Consider the following 23,019-nt stretch of genomic DNA (forward strand, 5'->3'; position numbering starts at 1 on the left):
AACTGCACAGGGCTGCTGGTAGTCTGTCCTCTAATCTAAAACTTTAACTAACTCGTGCAAAAGGGAATTAAGGGCACAATTGCTCTCTCTCTCTTTGAATGGTTCCATGCATTCTGGCATGTTCCTGTGATAGGGAGTTTGAAAGAAAATATTCAAAATGGCCTTTCCAGCTAAAAATGAGCAATGATATATAATTTAACAAACAAGAGTCATCTCATGTTCCATTCTGTAAGATATCTATGCAAAAGGCTTCTGCTAAGGAGAACATACAGTTAATCCTTCCATGCAAAGGCAACAGATCAACCAGTCACAATTATTGATGCACTTATGCTCACTGTTGTTTCCTTCAGTTTTTTGTGTCTTTAGTTTTAATTCACTGTTCGCTTCTTGTATGTTCTGCTTGATGAAATGTTATAGCAGAATTTTTAAAAATAAATAAACTTAATTGTTCAGCTGAAAGTTAAGCAAACCACTGAAAAATGCTCATACATTTGCTTGGGTGGACAACTATCTTAGACAAGCTTTAGTGCTTTTGTTTCTTGTTGGCTTTAGCAGTTAATCTCAACAAATGCACACTGTTATAGTGGGCAACAGCTTTAAAATGTGAGTGCAGCAGCATAAATTAAAGTTTCAGAGGCCTAGATAACAATCTGTGGTTTTAAAGATAGGGACTGAAGAATCTCTTTCTAGAATCAATCCAATCTAAAATGAAGACAGCCTTTGTGGTTAAAAGTTGATTATTTCAGACTGCTGTTGTGCTGGGGGGGAAAAAGTAGTCCCCTGTGCAAGCACCAGATGTTTCCAAGTCTGGGGTGATGTCGCATCACAACGTTTCTATGGCAGACTTTTTTACGGGGCGGTTTGCCATTGCTTTCCCCAGTTATCTGCACTCCCCCCCCCCCCAGTAAGCTGGGTACTCATTTTACCAACCTCGGATGGATGAAAGGCTGAGTCAACCTTGAGCCAGCTACATGAACCCAGCTTCCAACAGGATTGAACTCAGGTTGTGAGTAGAGAGCTTGGACTGCAGTACTGCAGCTTTACCACTCTGCACCACAGGGCTCTACAGAATGACTAATATTGGTATAGGCAGGCAGGCAGGCAGGCAGGCAAGAAGACATATACTAAGCTGCTAACTTTTGTGATCTTGTATTCAAAATGACAAGATTGTTTGAACAGCCAACTCATATTTGTACTTATGGAATCAGTGTACTATTCTCCTAACAGACCCACTGTGCATTTGTTGATTCTTATACAGGAGAGGCTCTCTTAGAAATGTCAAAAATTGTACATGTAGCAAAACAACAGAGAGAATAAAGTTGTAATTTTACACCCTGGGTGTTTTCCTTAAATCATCCTTTCACTTTAATAGGGAATTGTTGCAATTTTCAGTGCAGTAAATCTGTAAGAGGCATGTCTTTGTGAATGATTATCTTGGGAGTTACTTGTTAAGACCAATGGAAAAGAGTACTTACTTCCGGTTTTGCAAACTTTGTGGGCAAATGAAGCCATTCATGTGCTGCTCTTCTGGTAATGGCTGGATCAAGTATTCTGATCTGGTTTGCTCTGTATATCATTCTCATTGCTGGTTTCTTCCAAAAGGCATTTGTTCTCTGTTGAGTACACAGCTTTCCATTAGAATTACGAAGCTGCAATATCTTTAGGACCTACTGCTAAGTAATACAGCTGGGAGGTAAAGTCTTTCTCTCTGTTTGTCTGTCTCTCTCATACACAGAGACACACACATCCATCTATCCACTCATTGGAAGAGACTTTGCAAAGGAAAAAGCTCACAAAATAAATTGCACTGACTCAAAGTGCTTATTCTGTACTCATCTTTCATTGGGACCAGCACAGCAATAAGACTGAATTGAAACACATTCTGATGATTTTTCTCTAATGAAAATTAATCCAATTATCAATTTATTAAATGTGAAAAAGCAACAATTAATGCTTTTTAAAGGTCATGTTACAGGAAAGTAGCAGAACAAAGCTGTCTATAAAGGCAAGACAATGCCTAGAAAGAGGTGAAAACACCTCAGAACTCCACAGAAACATAAGGACTATTTTATATGCACATACCTAGAGGAAAGCTCCTTAAATCAAAATATAAATGCCTCAGAGTCAACCAAAGAAATCTTTTATTACTGTGACACAATTACAATGATCTAGCACATCTGAGGTAACTTCATCATCTATTTATCTGTGGGGGCATTATCAGAGGGCTACAATCTTGGCTGATATTGAGATAACCAAGCTGAACTATCAAGCCTGACTACTGTTACCTGACTTTTGTTTCTGTTTGCTCATTTATTTGGTTCAAAGCAGGAAGAAATCATTATGGTGAATTACTAATCAACCTATTTGTTCAGCTGATGCACACAACCCAACTTCCGCTCTTGAACGGAACATGAGAGGGCCAAATGGGTAGAGCAAGCATAACATGCCCCACTGGCTGAAGGTGTCAAGTACTCAGTGTCAAGTACTGGGATGTGGCTGGCTGAAAGTATCAGTGGCTGCTGCATCCTGTTGTAGTAGTTCATTCTCCAGCTCCTGCATCCCAACACCAGGATCAAGGCAGCCAGTGGCAGTGCCAACAGCAGGATCACTTTCCTACCCAAACAAAATGTGGAGGATGCCTTGGTGATTGCTGATACAGAATGGATTGCTATAAACTATATGGCATTCATTCCTTTGCCCAGGCTGGAATGGCAGGGCAAGGGAGATTGGCATGTTAAAACACAGGACTGCATGCCACTTGCAGTCTGCTCTGGATAACAAAGGGAAGAATTTTGATTCCTACCAGCTTCAAGTGGGCACAAGAGAATGTGTGCACGACAAGTGCTCCAGGAATTAAAGATAACATTTCACTGCAAACAGCATCTGAGGTTCAAAACACTCTGAGCAGGGATATGGGAGAACAAGAATGTATTATAACTGTGAGTGTATGCACAAGTGCATAAAGGAGCCAGATTCAGAAGAGAATAGCGTCATTTGAGACAGTGGGCATACAATGAAGATTTTGCTCCAATACTATTTGTATAGACAAGTTCTTTTCTTGCAGTAATGTCCAAGGAGGAGGGGGAAGAACAAGAGTCCAGAAGCACCTTAAAGACTTACAAAATTTGTGGCAGGGCATGAGCTTTTGTGAGCCACTGCTCACTTTTTCAGATATTTGAAGTGAGCAGTTACAAAAAATTCATACCCTGCCACAAATTTTGTTGCTCTTGCTCTTTTCTACTGCTACAGACAGACTAACACAGCTACCCAACCAGGGCTTTTTTGTAGAAAAGCCCAGCAGGAACTCATTTGTATATTATGCCACACCCCCTGAAGTCACATTGTTTCACACAGGGCTTTTTTACAAGAAAAAGTCCAGCAGGAACTCATTTGCCTATTAGTCCACATCCCCTGATGCCAAGCCAGCCAGAACTGCGTTCTTGTGTGTTCCTGCTGTAAAAAAAAGCCCTGTACCCAACTGATACTGAGACAACCAAGTTGACCTGATTTGATCTATGTCCAAGAGAGAAACTGGAGATCAACATACTGCAGAGGCTTTGATGGACTAAAAGCATCAATTCTACTACCCTGTGACATTCACAGTTTCTATTTTCTCCAAGCCTTCCAAGCCCTGCTATAAAATCATCCGGAACATGGATGTGAAAAAGGTACAGGTACATGTGCGCTCTCTTGATAGAGCTACACAAATTCACATACAAAATCACTTTCTTGAATGATACCTTCCATTACGTCATCTATTGAATCACAAAAACCAAATCACGTTCATTGCATATCAGACATTGTAACCAGGGTAACAGCTGGCAAAACTATTACAGGACAGTTCTGGCATGCCAAAGAGAAGGATGGCAAAATAGCTGACGGTACTATGGTTCTTATTGTCCATCACAGTTACCCACTATTATAAACTGCAGTTGTATTGCAAGAAAGAGAGAAGGTTGTCTGCCCAAATAAAAGGAACTGTGGGAATGGTATCTCATGTCAGTGCTAAAAACATTGGATGATGATATTTTCCTTACAAATGATGCTTAAAATAAAAACTCCATGCTAAGAAATCCGACTGGCTTCTGTAATTAGGCGAATGTGCATGGTTGTTTGGGACTATTCACTCCACTGCTAGTCATGAGGAGAGGAAAAGCAATGTAAGACAGCTTGCACAGTGGAATAACATGCTGAACTATATCCTTTGCTTTTCTTTCATTAAGAATCACTCCCCACACAGTTTTCTCACTATCTCTACCAATGCATATGACTAACATAGACTTGAAGGTTAGGTTCCCATCTCATTTGTTACATTTCATATCTCTAAATAATGCCAAGAAGTTGGTGTACAGTACTGTAGGTGACCATGGTAAGCAGAAGCAAGACAAATGAAACTGACTTACAATTAAACGCTGGCCACTTAACAGGTCCCAAAGCCATTTTAAGTCATGAGGCTTGAAGACAACTAGAACTGCGGTTGTGTTAGGATCATAGTCTACTGGATCTGAAAAAACAGACTCAGGATAAAAAAGCCGGAACGTTGTCCTTCTTCCAACATCATCTTCATAGCCGATAACAGGGCCATTATTCATTCTGGTGGGACAAAGATGTATGTTTTTAAAGAAGCTGGTTATAATAACGATAAATCTCATTGTGCTGCAGTACAACTTGATTTAACGAACTACAGCACATGCCTCTACAGGAAATTACAGGCATAAAACTAAACTGCATCAGAATTTGAACTTCAGTTGTTGATTTAAATAATGTTTACATAGTTACATAGTTACTTCCCATTCAACAAAGCACAAGTAGTAAGATTTAATTTTGATTCCACCCTCCACTTTATTAAAGGAAGGATGGCGCATATACAAGGGACTTCTGAAGAAGACAAAGCAATCATTCATTTTATATTGCATGAAAAGACACAAAAAATGAAGGACTTTCAATCTGATACTATCACTTAAATAAACAGGCCCCATATAAGAATGTATGCTTCACTCTCTTCCTACTCCTTAGCTTCCCTCAACAAGAACAGAATAGGGATTAAAGCACTGCAAGACTTGTTGAACTGAAGTTACTGCTTGGGAGATCATGATGAACAGATTATTTCATTCATTTTCATTTCATTTTATTTAGTTTATATCCCGCCCTTCCCACCAAAGCGACTCAGGGCGGCTCACAACACAAAAGTTCTAACATAGGATTAAGTTTTAAAATACATCAATTTACAACATTTAAACAATAAAACAGTTAAAACAGTAAAACAAAGCCATTTACCAAAGTACCATACTACAACCTTCAATTTGAAATTTTCAAGTACCGATCAGTTGTATGCCAACCGGAAGAGGACTGTCTTACAGGCCCTGCGGAACTGCCCAAGGTCCCGCAGGGCCCTCACCTCTTCCGGTAGCTGGTTCCACCAGCAAGGGGCTGTGATTGAAAAGGCCCTATCTCTGGTCGACTTAAGTCGGGTCTCCTTTGGCCCGGGGATTGCAAGCAGGTTTTGAGAACTCGATCTCAGCACTCTCTGGGGAACATGTGGGGAGAGACGGTCCCTAAGGTAGGCAAGTCCTAGGCCATATAGGGCTTCAAAGGTAATAACCAGCACCTTGTACCGAACTCGGTATATTATTGGCAGCCAGTACACTCCCCGGAGCCCCGGCTGGATGTGCTCCCATCTAGGAAGCCCTAATAGCAGCCGGGCAGCGGCATTCTGCACTAGCTGCAAATTCCGGGTTCGGCACAGGGGCAGCCCCATGTAGAGGGCATTACAGTAGTCCAACCTCGAGGTGACCGTTTCACGGATCACCGTTGCCAGATCGTCATGCTCCAGGAAAGGGGCCAACTGCCTCGCCCGCCTAAGATGAAAGAATGCGGACTTGGCAGTGGCTGCTATTTGAGCCTCCATTGTCAAGGAAGGCTCCAATAGTACCCCCAAGCTCCTGACCTTGTGCGCCGTTGTCAGTGGCGCACCGTCAAAGGCTGGTAAGGGGATTTCCCTTCCCGGGCCACGACGACCCAGGCAAAGGACCTCTGACTTGGCTGGGTTTAGCTTCAATCCACTCAGTCTGAGCCATTTAGCCACGGCTTGCAACGCCGGGTCCAAGTTTTCTGGGACACAGGCAGGCTGGCCGTCCATAAGTAGATAGAGCTGGGTGTCATCAGCATACTGATGGCAACCCAACCCATACCTTCGGGCAATCTGGGCAAGGGGGCGCATATAGATGTTGAACAACATCGGGGAGAGCACCGCCCCCTGAGGCACCCCACAATCAAGCGTGTGTCTCTGGGACAGTTCACCCCCAATTGCCACCCTTTGTCCCCAACCTTCAAGGAAAGAGGAAAGCCATTGTAAGGCCAGCCCCTGAATCCCCACGTTGGCAAGACAGCAAGTCAGCAACCGATGGTCGACCGTATCGAATGCTGCCGATAGGTCTAACAACATCAGTACCGCCGAGCCGCCTCGATCCAGATGCCGCTGAAGATCATCCACCAGGGCAACCAGCACTGTCTCTGTCCCATGACCTGGGGGAAAGCCGGACTGATGGGGGTCAAGAACAGAAGCATCCTCCAGGAAACTCTGTAGCTGCAACGCCACTGCCCTCTTAATGAGTTTACCCAAAAAGGGCAAATTCGAGACCGGCCGGTAGTGTGCCAATTCGGCTGGATCTAATGTTGATTTTTTCAAGAGAGGGAGAACAATCACCTCTTTGAGATACATAAAGAATAAATTAAATGGAGATGGGCAGAGTACTGAGGTACTGGTTGTGGAACAGAGATACTTGGAGAGCAGCCATGACTGCCAATTCAGCCCAATTAACACACAAACACCTCAAGTCCTACCATGACCAACTGAAAAGGATTGAGTTTTGACTTATTGCAGGTTGAACTGTGAACAAAAAGAATCATCTTGACTGTATGACCTCAGAGAGGCTGTGAATAAGGAGAAATGGAAAGGAGTGGCAAAGAAAACATGTCTCCCTTACAACTGGTAGCCTAGTTGTAATGGAAATAGGAGAAAGTTCATGTGAACGGTCAGAGAAAGAATGCTGACAATAATAGAAACAAATTGTTTCCTGCAGAAAACGGCTACTTAAAACTAGGTGAACCTGAAAAAATACAATTATTGCATCTGTGGTAAGCCACCCTGAACAACAATAAAGGGTATACAAGTCTGGAGGGCCAAGTCAGTTAACTTACTTTTCCTCAACGATCATTTCAGATGCCTTGTAACAAGGATTCTTTTCATAAGAAGCCATGTTGGATCAGGCCAATGGCCCATCTAGTCCAACACTCTGTGTCACACAGTGGCAAAACCCAGGTGCCATCAGGAGGTCCACCAGTGGGGCCAGAACTCAACCCATTTTTGTCCCCCCCCCCCCCCAAGCATCAAGAATACAGAACATCAAAGAATGAACTGAATGATGAAGGCAAGATCTTGTCTCACTAACCTTTTAGGGGTGACATGATAGAGGTTTACAAAATTATCTTTACAAGGTAAAATCTCACATATTAAATAAAGCTACAAAAGAAACGGGCAACAGTAGCAGCTTCCTGTAGTCTGATGGGCTTCTAACTTCTGTTTCTCACTAACTTCTGATAATCAACTATACAAATTATTTAGATATTGAAGACCTATGTTTGGTCTTTCTAATATATTGTATTGAATTGATGTTTAAGATGTGAGGTTTATTGCCTTGTAAAGATAAAGAAAAGGATTTGAGCGTGGAACACAGTATTGTAACAAAATCGATATGGTATAGCAACTTTGATAGCATGTATAATGGCAAAGTGATATTATATCGTGTTCTACTTTTTTCTAACATTACAGTTAGAATTTTTCTGTACACGATGCCCTGCATTTAATGGTTACAATATATTATTAAGTTCATAGACTCAGCATTGCTGTCAGACGGCCATGTAGCCTAATCCTAATGCTTAGCTGAAAGCTCTTAATTTCAACCTGTTGGTTCTGGCTTGCCCTTTTGGGCAACAGAAAACAACTCCAAACAATCCTCTATATGACAGCCCTTCAAGTAATTGAAGATGGTGTGATGGACAGCAGGCCTATGAATGACTAGAGGCTGTGCATATGAATGACAGCTAATGGAACTCACTCTGATTGGAGGACAGCTTCTAACTGTCAAAAGAGGGTGGCAGTTGGACAGTTGGAGAAAGCAGTTTACAGAGCAGGAGTTGAAGAGTGACTGAAGAAGAGAAGGGTGGTCTTTGAGATGCTCTCTAATCACGCAGGTGTCAAACGTATGACCTGTGTGCCAGATCAGGCCCCCGGAGGGCTCCTATCAGGCTATGAGCAACTCACTGTCATTTGCTTACTTCTTCCTCCCTTGCTTCCTTCTGCATCACAGTTTACTTTGCAAGGTTTGCTTAATTAAGCTACAGAGCAAAGCCTCTAGTTTCTCCATTGGTTAACCAGCACATGAAGCAACTTATGTACAAAACCTCACAATGCCCAGCCATTCCATGTTTTCCTCTGGATCTTAGGCTCAAAGCATTGACCATGAGTTTTCTGTAATGAATGTCAATAAATCAAAAGTAGGTTTGCAACTTACAGATAAACACCTGAACAACATGTTCAAGATTGCTAAAGCACAGAAATTGTCTACAGATGTTAATGCAATAATTCAGAGCAAGAGGTTTTAGTTATCAGAGACTGTTAAATAACCAAAATATTGCAAGAGAGCTAAAGTTTTAAGCGTTTCATTTAAAGTTTTTAAAAAATCTTTAATTGTGCATGCCTGTGTCTTTTATAAAGTTTATATCTCTGCTGCCTGGCATTACATTTTATGACATGTACCCAACAATATCTCATTCATGTCAGATCCAGCTCTCATAACAAATGAGTTTGACACTCCTGCTCTAGGGTAAAGAGACACAAAGCAGAGTCTGACTCAGTGGTTTTGAATACTGGAGTCTCTAGTGGGAGGCTGTTCCCAAGAGTGAAGAACAGTCTCTGTATTTGTAAACACAAAGAATCACATCTTGAGAAGGAAAATACTTTCCTGTATTAAGCTTAGTGTCCAAAGGGGGAAAAGACTGGAAGTCTGGAAGATGAGGCTTTGGCAAATGGTTTTGAGGTGGAAGTGAAAGCTCCCAAAAGGTGCTAAGATAGCAGTGATCTTGGAAGGGACCTCCAGGGTCTAGTCTAACCCCCTACACAATGCAGGAAATTCACAGATACCTCCCAAACACATACATCACCAGTTACTCCTGATCCATTCCCAGAAAAAAAAAAAACACTGATGCAGCCCTTCCTGCCCTCCCTCTCATGATCTGCCTAAGTTCACAGAATCAGCATTGCTGTCAGATGGCCATCTAGCCTCTGTTTGAAAATCTCCCAAAAAGAAATGCCACCACCTCCTGCGGAAGCCTGTTGCACTGAGGTACTGCTCTAACAGAAATTTCTTCCTATTGTTTAGCTAAAAACTATTTTGATTTCATTTCAACCCACTGGTTTCAACTCAACTTTCTGAGGCAACAGAAAACAACTCCATACCATCCTTTAACAGTTCCGGATCTACATGTTTTTTGAGGGGGGGCAAAATTAAAAAAATGGTGCCCCCTTATGGGCCCATAGAATAGAATGGACTCCATACCCAATTTGGCGCCCCCCCCGGTGGTGCCCGGGGCAAGCACCCCCCTCTGCCCTCCCCCCAATCTGGCCCTGCCTCTATATGACATCACTTCAAGTACTTGAAGATGGTTATCATATCAGTCATCTCCTCTCCAGACTGTACCCAGCTCCTTCAACGTTTCCTCATAGGACTTGGTCTCCAGTCCTCTCACCATCTTTAATGCTCTCCTCTGTACATGTTCCACCTTGTCTATATCCTTCTTAAATCATGGTGCCCAAAACTGAACACAGTGCTCTAGGTGAGGTCTGACCAGAGCAGAGTAAAATTATATCATTACTTTGCGTGACCTGGACACTATACTTCTGTTGATAAAGGTCAAAATTGTATTTGCCTTTTTAGCTACCACATCACACTGCTGACTCATGTTCAGTGTATGGCCCACTAAAATCCCTAGATCATTTTAACATATACTACTGCCAAGACAAGTCTCCCCCATCCTATAATTATGCATTGATGCAGAAGAACTTTACATTTATCCCTGATTAAAATTCATTTTATTTGTTTTAGTCCAGTTTCCCAGCCTGTCAAGGTCATGCTGTAGCCTGACTCTGTCTTCCACTGTATTTGCTACTCTTCCCAATTTGCTACCATTTGCAAATTTAATAAGTGTTCCCTCTATTCCTTCATCCAGATCATTTATGAAGATGTTAAATGAAACAGGTCCCAGGACAGATCCTTGAGGCATTCCACTTGTCACTTGTCTCCAAGAGGATGAGGAACCATTCACAAGCACTCTGAGAGCCAGTTTGGTGTACTGGTTAATTGCACAGACTCTTATCTGGGAGAACCAGGTTTGATTCCCCACTCCTCCACTTGCACCTGCTGGAATGGCCTTGGGTCAGCCATAGCTCTTGTAGGAGTTGTCCTTGAAAGGGCAGCTGCTGTAAGAGTTCTCTCAGTCCCACTTACCTCACAGGATGTCTGTTGTGGAGGGGGGAAGGTAAAGGAGATTGTGACTGCTCTGAAACTCAGAATATAGGGCAGGATATAAATCCAATTTCTTCTTCTCTTTGGGTGCGATCTGTCCACCAACTGCAGATCCACCTAACAGTGTGGGATCCAAGCCATATTTTACCAACTTGTCAACAAGAAGATTATGTGGAACCTTATCAAAAGCCTTACTGAAATCAAGATAAACTATGTCTACTGCATCTGCCTGATCCAGCAAGGTGATTTTTTGAGTAACTTTTTAAGAGACGATGTAATCCACAGTTTACTCCTGCACTACTTCCTGCATTTCACTTTCTGCCTTGCCTACCCTACTGTGAACTTGCAGGCAGCATATGCTGCGGCTAGGTTCAACTCTGACAGTCTGCTATGGTTGGGAGCTCAGCTCTGGGCACCCCCTCCTCTCCCCTGAGTTTTATGTCCCCAGTTCTCACACCAATGATATCACACCAACAGCTCTTTACACTGCTGTTGGCTGTGCTGTTCAGCTTTTCCCACTTTTCCACAAGTGCACCATAGCCCTGTTTTCCCCTTTTGCTTCCTCCTCCTTTCACAGACAGCAGCCCAAAATATGCTGCAGCAGTGAGGGATATCCTGCAGATGGTTGCTGGCCACTTTTTCCCCATTTCCAAACACTACCTGAGTAACTGGGCATATTAAAAAATCAATATAATACATTTTCATTGAAAGAGAAGCTGGTCACACTCTTTAATGCCAGCACCCAGGTCATCTCCCCAATAGAAAGCCAACCTCAACTATTCGAACTTTTCATGTAAAAAGGATGGCTTGTGGCGGTAACTGAGTGGCGGAGAAACAAAGAGTAGCAAGTTTCAAGATTTGTCTATTTAGTCCGGTCAACAAAATTACATTGTCATGGAAGCATATTTGCAGAGCTAGTGTAGGATTAAGTCTTCATTCAACTTTGCAGAGCCATGAAGTTGCTTACTTTTGGCAGCTTTCTTTATCTCATCCTCAGTTCTACCCACTTCTTTATCAATAACAGAAAGGTAATAATACCAGCATACATTAGGAGTTCCACTTACCAGAACCTTGTTATGAAATAAGAAATTGTTTACCTGATTACCACATCATAGGAATCAATTGTCCCTCCTAGACTCTTGTTTCGAAGAACACCTCCATTGCCAACAACCACACATTTTTTGCAAGGGGGACTGCTGAAACAAGGAGATAAGAATTTATTGAAGTTTTGAGTGTGGGAGCATGTTACCTTGGGAAATAAAGTAAATCTACAAATAGCATTGCTAGGATGAATGTATAAAAAACAGAGAGGCTGACAAGAGATGAAAGAGGTAAAATTTTACAGACAGAAACAACAACCAGTCTGTTGTTGGAGATAAAGACTGCTGGATACAGGCTGCATTTTTTAAGAAATTAAGTGTAAGTTTCTTTATCAGGGGTTCACTTGGGAGCCAGACTACACATTACACAAAGCCCTGCTGTGCAGGTATTTTGCTTCCATTTGCAGTTTCTGAATCTGTTTTTCAAGCTTTCAAAAAACAATAATCAGTTTAGCTGAAAAGTTCCATATATCTCGAAATTGGAGTCTCGTGTGTAAGGTTAAAAAACTGTTCTAGAACTGGCTTCAAACAATGTTTCAGTTTAGGGGCTGTGGACACACAGTTAAGAACGAAGTTATAAACTAACCCTGTGGCCCCTCATACTTTGGGCACTCCAAAATATTTGCATTTGCGCAGTGTTCCTCTCAGACAATATAGTGAGCCTTAATTTAGCTAGTCCAGACAGAATCTCTTTAATCCTTGCAGGAGGCTGTTTGTCAGCCATTTTGTCTCTCCTTTCTGAATGGACAGTAGCTATTTAATAAAATCATGCCTTCTATATAAATATATATATTCAGGATTAGATATCTCTTCCTGTGAACAACTTGTGATAAAATATCCACTTCTCCATGGCCCAATTCCACACTTGCGGGAGCCAAGTATAAACATCATAGCCACAAACTATAATTCTTTTGTGTTAGTGTTGATTGATATTTGATGTGATTTTAACATTTGTTGTTAATTGCATTAGACATCTTAGTTGAAATATTATTAAATATCTTAATAAGCAGAACAAAACAGAACCATTTGTGGACAAACACTGATGAATGGGGAGAAAGCAAACCACCACAGTCAATTAATTTAGTCAATTTATGGTTTACCCTAAGAGCCGTGTAGTAGGTGGCTTGCCCTAAAGAGCATGTGGCCATAGTAGAGCATTTGCTTTGCATAATGAAGGTCTTAGCCTTAAGATTATAGAATGACCAAATAGCCTGACTTCCTATTTGGAAACTAAGCAACTAAACAAAACTAGAAGTTAGGCTTTTAAAATACAAGAATTGCAGTTGGAAGGATGATTCAAGTGGGTAGCCGTGTTAGTCTGAAGCACAGAACAAACATAAAGTCCAGTGGCATCTTTAAGACAGAGTTTTATTCAAGGTATAAGCTTTTATACGCATGCATACTGAAGAAATCTGCATGAACGTGAAGGCTTATACCTTGAATAAAACTTTGCTGTTCTTAAGGGTGCCACTGAACTCGAACTTTGTTCAGTTGGAAGCATGATATCTATTAAGTATCAGATCTTCCTTGTACTGAATCCAAGTGTGACCTAGGTGTTAATTTGGTTTTGTCAACTTGCCAAACACTAAAAAGTCCTTCAGCTAGTTTATTGTAGGTTCAGCCATAATGAACAAAATGCATCTTCCCTCCAGTGGAAAAAGCCTGCTTCTGCAACCTTCCCAAACTGGCTGTGAAAGTAGCCATGAACTTTATCAGTGAGTCTGGATGAAAACATGGATAAGGTCAGCAGCCAAGGCTATGGCATGTCTCTAGTAAAGCCTGAGATCAGTGATGCAGAGGGTAATTAATTAAGTGCAAAATATTGGGCACATGATCCCCTAGAGTAAAATAAAGTAAAAGGGAAAACAAACATGGTAAAATTATCCCCATGCTTCTGTTCCTACCCTGAGATTAGGAGAAAAGTACAACTGGTATTGTTATAGGTATCTGGGACGGGATTCTTCAAGGTGGCCTATAAACAAAATAAATAAATTTCCTTGTTCCACGGGAACAGATCTGGGGCCAATCCCCTTCCAGTTACCTATGGAAACTGCTTCTGAGCCTATAGGGCCTAACTTTAAAGATGGTAGGCTGGTAGACTTAAGAGGGCAAAGTGCTAGAAACAGAACTGAACAGATTTTATTATTATACCTCTAGTCCCTTTGGAGGGAACTTTTTACATTTTTGCGATTCCGTCTGGTATTATGTATTATATGTACATTATCTTTAATATGTTATCTCTTACACTTATATTCAGAGAATACCTCAGTGTCCTTGTGCAGATTAACCCTTGCCTCTCTTGATATGTTAATTAATAAATCAGTCCTGATTCTATCCAAGGTCTAAACATTCCCTTACATGTTCTTAACCTTCCTCAACCCCTGCAGTGAGATCCCTTTCTCTTGTTCCTCAGCATGTATGCTGAGGTCCATTACATTCCTCCTACAACCTAGCAGCTCTCCAAAGACACCTATTGATGGGGCAAGACAAGCCTCTGAGGTTCTTTAGCGTTTCAGATTTCTGTAACCCAGTTTTATTATAAACAAAGGAATAATTCAGAGCTTACTACTCTTTTCAGAAACAGACAAATGAATAATGTTCAGTATGTTCAAATAATTTCTGTGTAAATTTCACTTGATGTTTCACTAGCCAACATAAATATACAAGATGTAACATGCATATTTGTGGTTGAAGCACAGTGTTCTTATGTTGTATTGTTGAGAAACACATTATTTGTCTGGGTACATTGTAAGTTGCAAAAAGTGTACAAGAGCAACTACTATATGGCAGCTTCTCAAAGCAAATAGTAATAGCTGGAATGCAGCATGTAACCTATCAGGGCCACAAACTACACAACGAAGATACACAACCTTCTTCATATCCATTATCTAGCAACAGTAAAACAATGCTGCACTGACTTTTGCTGTGCACAGCCCCTTTGCTTCACTCCAGAGCAGTTTTTCTCCCTGCTCCGCCAATGGAATCTGGATATACAGTATGTCACAGAAGTGAGTACACCCCCTCACATTTTGTAAATATTTAAGTATATATTTTCATGTGACAACACTGAAGAAATGACACTTGCCTACAATGTAAAGTAGTGAGTCTACAGCTTGTATAACAGTGTAAAGGTTATTACACAACAAAAAACAATGTCTAAACTGCTGGCAACAAAAGTGAGTACACTGCTAAGTGATAATGTCCAAATGGGGCCCAAGTAGCTGTTTTCCCTCCCTGGTGTCATGTGACTCGTTAGTGGTACAAGGTATCAGGTGTGAAGGGGGGGGAGCAGGTTATCACTCTCACTTCCTCATACTGGTCACTGGAAGTTCCACATGGCACCTCATGGCAATGAACTCTCTGAGGAACTGAAAAAAACAAATTGTTGCTCTACATAAAGATGGCCTAGGCTATAAGAAGACTGCCAAGACCCCGAAACTGAGCTGCAGCATGGTGGCCAAGACCATACAGAGGTTTAACAGGACAGGTTCCACTCAGAACAGGCCTTGCCATGGTCGACCAAAAAAGTTGAGTACCTGTGCTCAGTGTCATATCCAGAGGTTGGCTTTGGGAAATAAGACATATGAGTACTGCCAGCATTGGTGCAGAGGTTGAAGGGGTGGGGGGTCAGCCTGTCAGTGCTCAGACCATACGCCGCATGCTGCATCAAATTGGTCTGCAGGGCTGTCCTCCCAGAAGGAAGCCTCTTCTAAAGATGATGCACAAGAAAGTCTGCAAACAGTTTGCTGCAGACAAGCAGACTAAGGACATGGATTTCTGGAACCATGTCCCGTGGTCCGATGAGACTAAGATAAACTTATTTGGTTCAGATGGTGTCAAGCGTGTGTGGCGGCAACCAGGTGAGGAGTACAAAGACAAGTGTGTCTTGCCTAGAGTCAAGCATGGTGGTGGGAATGTCATGATCTGGGGCTGCATGAGTGCTGCCAGCACTGGGGAGCTACAGTTCATTGAGGGAACCATGAATGCCAACATGTGACATACTGAAGCAGAGCATGATCCCCTCCCTTTGGAGACTGGGCCGCAGGGCAGTATTCCAACATGATAACGACCCCAAACACACCTCCAAAATGACCACTGCTTTGCTGAAGAAGCTGAGGGTGAGGGTGATGGACTGGCTCAACCTTATTGAGCATCTGTGGGGCATCCTGAAATGGAAGGTGGAGGTGCGCAAGGTCTCTAACATCCACCAGCTACGTGAAAGTCGTCATGGAGGAGTGGAAGACAACTGCAGTGGCAACCTGTGAAGCTCTGGTGAACTCTATGCCCAAGAGGGTTAAGGCAGTGCTGGAAAATAATGGTGGCCACACAAAATATCGACAATTTGGGCCCCATTTGGATATTATCACTTAGGGGTGTACTCACTTTTGTTGCCAGCAGTTTAGATATTAATGGCTGCATGTTGCGTAATTTAGAAGAGGACAGCACATTTACACAGTTATACAAGATGTAGACTCACTACTTTACATTGTAGGCAAGTGTAATTTCTTCAGTGTTGTCACATGAAAAGATATACTTAAATATTTACAAAATGTAAGGGGGTGTACTCCTATGACATACTGTAAATTTTCCTCTGAAGTTGAATTGTGACACAAGTTAACCTTGTTCATATTATAAATTGAGACCATTTTTCACAGTAAAGTCACACAGATGCATAAATAGCTGAAACCCTCAATTTAAGGATAACGTAACAGGTTTTGTTAAAAACAAATCATTTCTTCTGCATAAAACTAACTAGTGAAGTCAGCATCAATTTGCACGTGCAATTCTGTTATCATAAACTGCATTTTATTAAAGCACTAATCCCAGCTAAAACAGTGAAAGTTGCATGAACCCCAAAGCTGCATGCCAATTCATAAAATAATAAGACAAACTGCCTCACCCATCATCTTCAAACAGCTCACAGTTCTGCAGTCTTGAAAGTGCCAATTGAAAATACCTTTCTGTAAAATACATTTAAAACCTTTAAAAAATGTTAAAATCAACCCTTTGTTCATAAAAGTCAATAAAACTTCCAAACTATAGTGACTTAAGAAGAGGTTGAAAGAAATTCAGAACCCAGGATTTTCCCTTCCTTTTCCACAATTAACAGGAAAGGCCATTTACACTCATACGGCATAGAAACAAACCCTTACTAATGTATGGTCTGGCAATAATCATTTGAACACCAGGAAAAATGCAAGGTTATAAAGCCTCACATGATTTCATATTAACTGAATTGTTAAGAAGGACTGAGAAGCAAGATGTGATTTTGTACACACCCAAGTCTGCTGATACTCTTCTCCAATGTATTTCTGAAACATATGCTCCAGGTGGCCTCCGTGGAGCCAGGTAGAGTACCAGATCAGGTTCAAATGAACACATGAACATATGAAGCTGCCTTATACTGAATCAGACCCTTGGTCCATCAAAGTCAGTATTGTCTACTCAGACTGGCAGCAGCTCTCTGGGTCTCAAGCTGAGATTTTTCACACCTATTTGCCTGGACTATTTTTTGGAGATGCCAGGGATTGAACCTGGGACCTTCTGTTTACCAAGCAGATGCTCTACCTGAGCCACCATCCCTCCCCAAAGGTGTTCAAGGTGTTGGTTTTAACCTTTAAAGCCCTACATGGACTGGGACCAACATATCTATGGGACTGTCTCTACTGGTATGTCACCCAAAGAGCCTTGTGCTCTACAGATAGCAATCATATGTCTAGTCTCAACTCAAGCCAGTGCCTTCCTGCCCTTGGCCCCAGCCTGGTGGAACACCCTCCCAAGTGCCCTGTGGGATCTGCTGTAGTTCTGAATGGCCTGCAAAACTGAAATGTTCCGCCGGGTCTATGACTGAGGCTATGACGGTTATATCTGGACTGGCCACCCCTGCCTTCCCTTGGCCACCTACTCTGTCTTTAATACCAGCTTATCATCTGCTGTCACACACAAGGGACAGTTGTCTCTTGGACAAGTGGTATCAACTTTGCTCTGACTGCCATCTGCTCAATATGAATTATATGATGAAAATTTTAATAGCTATTTTATAATAATTATAATAATCACTATTTTTATTGTTTTTACCATTGTTGTTACCCACCCTAAGCCCTGCTGTACAGGGGATGGTGGGTTATAAACAAAATAAATAAATAAATATGTTTAGGGTGAATTCTGCATTACTCTCCCTGTAGACATGCCAGGCTATTAGCCACAGGGTACAAATGGAACTCTGTCTGAGTTAGTATGCTCTGTATTATTGGTGCTTGGGGGGAGGCAACAGTGGGAAGACTTCTGGCCCTACTAGTGGACCTCTTGATGGCACCTCTGGGGTTTTTTTGTGTGACAGAGTGTTGGACTGGATAGACCATTGGCCTGATCCAACATGACTGTGGCTAATGTCTCTTATGTTCTCATGTTCACGCCTTCCATTATAACAGGAGGACTTCCGGCATCATCTCTTGCTGCCCACCAGCACCTTGGGCACCAGCAGATAGAAATGGAAGGGGAGAATGAATGTGCACTGGGTTGGGTTGCCAGACTCCATGGTGGAGGCTGGGGTTCCCCACCACCAGGCCCCACTGTCTTGTCACCAATCAGTGGGCTTGTGGGGAGGAACTTACCTGGAAAAAGAATAAGGCCCAGTCAATGAAGCAGCAATATGTCTACATCACTTTCAACTTTACCTGAAAGTGAAGTAATCACATTGGTGAGATCAGAGCGACACTCTAGTATTTGGGGTGAGATCAGAGCGACACTCTAGTATATGGTAGAAGCCAAATTTATCATAGAGTTGTTGCTCAAATACCAGGGCATTGCTCCAACATCACTGCATGATGATATTACTTCCAGGTCACATCACTGCAACACTGGCTGGACCTCCCTCCTGCTAAGTTTCCCTATCCCCCACCAGTTGCTAGGAGGAGTGCTTAAAACTGAAAGTGACACAGTGGATGCTTTAGCAGACAGTTTTTGATAAATGCTAGACTGTCCCCATGTCAGTTTTAGTTTAAATTAGAAGTGATGAAAGCAAGCCAACAATTCCTCCTGGGGGCTTGGCCTGGCTACCCTACCTTCCCACAAGATTTTAAGGGGTGGAATGTCTTTTTTTGCCTCAGGCTTTTTATGACTTCCTTTTATATTGTTTTATTATTTTATTTTACTCTTTTACTTTGTGAGCTGTCTCTAACAACTGTCAGGAAGTAACATACATTTTCTAAATTAATCAATTAATTAACCAGCAAATTCATTACGCATATGTCGGGAAGGGCACAATCAGCTGACAAACTAAAGTTCATCATGCATTTTGGATTACTATAATTTATTTATATGGCAGAGTTACACACAGGACATGTATAATAATATAAAATACATAACCAAGTTAATACAATGGGTATACAGACAGATTGAACAATCCCACTATCTAAATTTTTCATCTACTCAATCGCAGTTGGGGAAAGTTCAAAGAGCTCTGTCACATGGTGCTCACATTCTTGTCACAGATGAAAAATAGTTTGGCAGGCTGCATCACAATTGCATTCAGGTCCTGCTGTTTTGCCCCAAACTGTTCGCATTCTCTCCGTCATCTTCCATACTTTATGTGGCAAAAATTCTGTGGGCCTCTTGTTGGTATTTATAGATTATGGATACTGGGTGGAACTGAATGCACCCACGTTTGTGATCATTCATTCCTTAGATCAAAAATTTTTGATTGCAGGATTTGTGCAAATCTTATTGCGAGGTGTCAGGACTTTAGTGTGGATAGGTCCATATCAGCAATGTCTTTGTGAACAGGTAGCTCTTCATTTTTGATGATCTTTCTGTATTTACAAAGCATTTTTTCTTTGGAGATACGGGGAAACAATGTGGCACAATGTAAGTCAGAGTGGATTTAATACATCTGCTGATTGTTCTCGCTGTTGTATTGAGTTGAGAATGAAGTTTGTAGACATGGGGGCTGTTGAGCCACACTGAAGCACCATATTCTGCAGTACTATACACCAACCCTAAAGCTGGGCATCTCTAAGTGTTGTAGCCGACACAACCCAAGGTGTACCACATAATTTTTGGAGGATGTTTTGTGTGTGTATTTTTGCTGATACATTGGTAAGATGGTGTTTATAGCTAAAGGTCCTGTCCAGGATAATGCAAAGGTACTTAAGTGTATGATTGTTTGTAACTCAGTTGCCATTAAGGTAGACATTCAGTTCACAGTTGGCAAGATTGTTATTGAGATGAAACAGGAACATTCCATGGAATTAGCTGCTATTTATCAGCAGTAGTCAGCCAAAATTTTGAGGTCCCTAGTCCAGGGGTGTCGAACATTTATTATGGGGGCCAGATTTGACATAAATAAGACTTTGTCGAGCTGGGCCATGTGTGTCATAAGATGTAATGTCAGGTATCGGACGTATAAACTGTATAAAGGGGGCACAGACAAACAATTTTTTTTTAACTTAAAACATTAGCACTCTTGCAATATTTTGTTTTACAGTCTGATGTCATCTCTTGCTATGAATTATTGCATCAAAAACTGCAGACGATGTCTGTGCTGTACATAAGAACATAAGAGAAGCCATGTTGGATCAGGCCAACGGCCCATCCAGTCCAACACTCTGTGTCACACAGTGGCAAAAAATTTTATATACACACATACACTGTGGCTAATAGCCACTGATGGACCTGTGCTCCATATTTTTATCTAAACCCGTCTTGAATATGTTGTTCAAGTGTGCACATCTATAAGTTGCAAACCTACTTTTGATTTATTGACATTCATCACAAAGATCTCATAGTCAATGCTTTGAGCCTCAGACATAGAGGAAAACATGAAGCATCTGGGCATTGTGAGCTTTTGTACATAAGTTGCTTCATGTGCTGGTCAAGAGTATGTGAAGGCGCCATGGCACAGACTGAGGGCTATGTGCTTGTCTGCTAAATTATAGTCTTCTCCAGAAAAATAACTACAACTCCTATGTGGCAGTACAAGAACAGAGACAGCCGTGGGAAGTCTAAACTCAATCAAAGGAAAATTTGAAAGAAAAATCAATGGAAATTTCTTGGGTAAACCTGGGCTAGACACACATACGCTCACCTAATGCTAGCTTGTCGTTATTTCTCTTATAAACAGTTCACATACTTTCCTATTGAGAAAGATTGGAGGGCATGAATACAATGAAAAAGATGAGGGGAACCGAGCTGCACCCATAACAAGCCCAACAGATCTCCCCCACCCCCCCGCCCTGTAACAAGGCAAAAAGCTTATGCCTTCACCTCACTAGTCTTAAAAGTGCTCTTTGTATTTCTCCCGATGGTGAGAACTGGGCAAAAGAAGCTCTTTCTCTTTCCTTCCTTCCCCCAGGGCACAAGGAAAGGGAGGAGCCTCAGCCAGGAAGGGAGGCTGGGCTCAGTAGCTCTGCAGGGTGATTGAGTCTGGCAAACTTAATAATTCAGCAGAGCTATAGAGCTCTTTCATTGGCTGAGGTTCCTCCTCTTTCCTCCTCCCTTTGGGAAAAGGGAGAGGAAGAGGGAAGGAGCCAAGAAAGGCTGCTTTGCTGGCAGGCTGATAGCTGGGGAGAAACACAAAATGGCGACCAAACACAGCAGGCAAGGGAGAATGAAGCAGACAACAGCCAGTTGTTGGAGGGCCTGATTGGAGCTCTCCGCGGGCCGGCCGCATGTTTGACACCCCTTCCCTAGTCAGTATTTCTTCAGCCCTTTCAATTGATTTGTGCCTTACTGCAATTGTCATGTCATCAGCATAGGCAAACTTCCTGGATATCATTTCCAGAACATCAGAGATGTATAGACTGAAAAGAACTGGAGGGAGAACTGAGCCCTGGGGTATACTGTAATGCAGTTTCTTCTGCTTGCTAATTGACTGACCAATATTTACTTGAAAAGTTCCATAGCTCAGCATGTTATTTATGAGTGAAACAATGTTCTGTAGGGGAAAACTTGTAAAAACCTGTATAACAAGCAATCTCTCCTGACTGTGTCATATGTGATAGTCATATCAACAAAAACTGCTGTTGTCTTAAGACACTTCTGATACCCTGCCCCAATGAAAGTTGTTAGCTGAGAACCTGGTCACAACAATGATAAGCTCCAAATTCTGCTTGCTTTATAGCTGCCTTATCAGAGCTGCTGGAAAGAACAGTTAGAGTTTCATTTCCAAAGAAAAGACACACAACTGGGGGGGGGGGGGGAATTGAGCACAGGTATTTTAAACACTTTACTGCCTTTTTGTGTGTGTGTGTGTGTGTGCGCCTTAGATTGCTTATGTCATTCACTGCCGTGCCAAACATATTTAAGTATCTGGCCCTAGCCTATAAGGTTGGTTCTAACAAGAAACATCTTGCTGTGAACATGTATCTCTTCAATGAACTGCTTTTTAGATTCAAATCAAAGGGGATGAGTTGATGAGAGCTGCACAGAACCTGACACATTGTACATAACAATTACTAACCTGCTTTCTTTACTCCATAAGGTAGTTCAATCCTGTGACTTCCATGGAACTCTGACACTTCCAGAAAATTTTCAGCACACAGAAAGGGATACAGTTTATTTACACTTTCAAAAAAAAAAAGAGGAAAATAAAGTTAGTAATTATTTTTACCAAACATCGATATGACATACGTAGACAGGTATATCAGTTGGTTAACTATCACAGGGATTTAACAGACATCAGCAAGCATTGGTTTCACTGTACAGAAAGTAAAAAACAGGAATAGCCCATAGAGAAGAACAAAACTTAAACTAGCAGTGTTGTAAGTTAAAATGAATACTGCTGTGCTAATTCACAAAATGAAACCTTTCCATGATGCCTAAGAACTAAACCTGCCAAACTTATTCAAATAAAAAAAAATTGAAATTGAATAATTAGAATATGTAAGGAATTTTCAACACATAAAATGTTTCTCTCTACACTGACCATAAAATTTCTGTCCTACTTGGCCTGAAAAACCCCTTCTTGCTAAGACCCTCTTGACTTCAAAGAAGGGAATGTTCTCAAAAAGATAAGTTATAAGGCTCCTTGTGCACTCTCAGAACAACTTTTTGGTTATCAAGAGAAACGCAATCTTTATTTCATCATGATACTAAACAAGGCAAAGCTTCCCTTGGCCCCTCTTCATGAGGTCAGCTTCTCATTCAAAATAAGGACCTGCCCATGCTCAATTTCCAGCGCAGGGATCTGTGACCACTGTGGACAGGCCCGGCCCAACCCCTTCTTGCGCCCTAGGCAGGGCAGCACAGCTACGCCCCCACCCCTGAGGGAGCTGACTGCGGCAAGGAGAGCTTGGGGGCGGGAGGGAGCTGGCGGCAGGGCAAGCTTTGGCTGCAGC

General features: G+C 41.9%; 1 protein-coding gene across 2 annotated transcripts in view; it reads right to left on the reverse strand.

The window, feature by feature from the left end:
• Positions 1 to 23,019, reverse strand: part of ST3GAL6 (ST3 beta-galactoside alpha-2,3-sialyltransferase 6) — a 138,633-nt gene that overhangs the window by 12,338 nt on the left and 103,276 nt on the right. For both annotated transcript variants that reach the window (XM_060234606.1, XM_060234605.1), the window contains exons 4-8: positions 22,143 to 22,246; positions 16,584 to 16,644; positions 11,681 to 11,779; positions 4,404 to 4,593; positions 1,476 to 1,613 (exon numbers count right to left, since the gene is read on the reverse strand). In XM_060234606.1, coding sequence (XP_060090589.1) covers positions 1,476 to 1,613; positions 4,404 to 4,593; positions 11,681 to 11,779; positions 16,584 to 16,644; positions 22,143 to 22,246 — 592 coding nt within the window. The remainder of the gene's footprint in view (positions 1 to 1,475; positions 1,614 to 4,403; positions 4,594 to 11,680; positions 11,780 to 16,583; positions 16,645 to 22,142; positions 22,247 to 23,019) is intronic.

This window comes from Heteronotia binoei, chromosome 3 (assembly GCF_032191835.1).
Source record: "Heteronotia binoei isolate CCM8104 ecotype False Entrance Well chromosome 3, APGP_CSIRO_Hbin_v1, whole genome shotgun sequence".
NCBI lineage: Eukaryota > Metazoa > Chordata > Lepidosauria > Squamata > Gekkonidae > Heteronotia > Heteronotia binoei.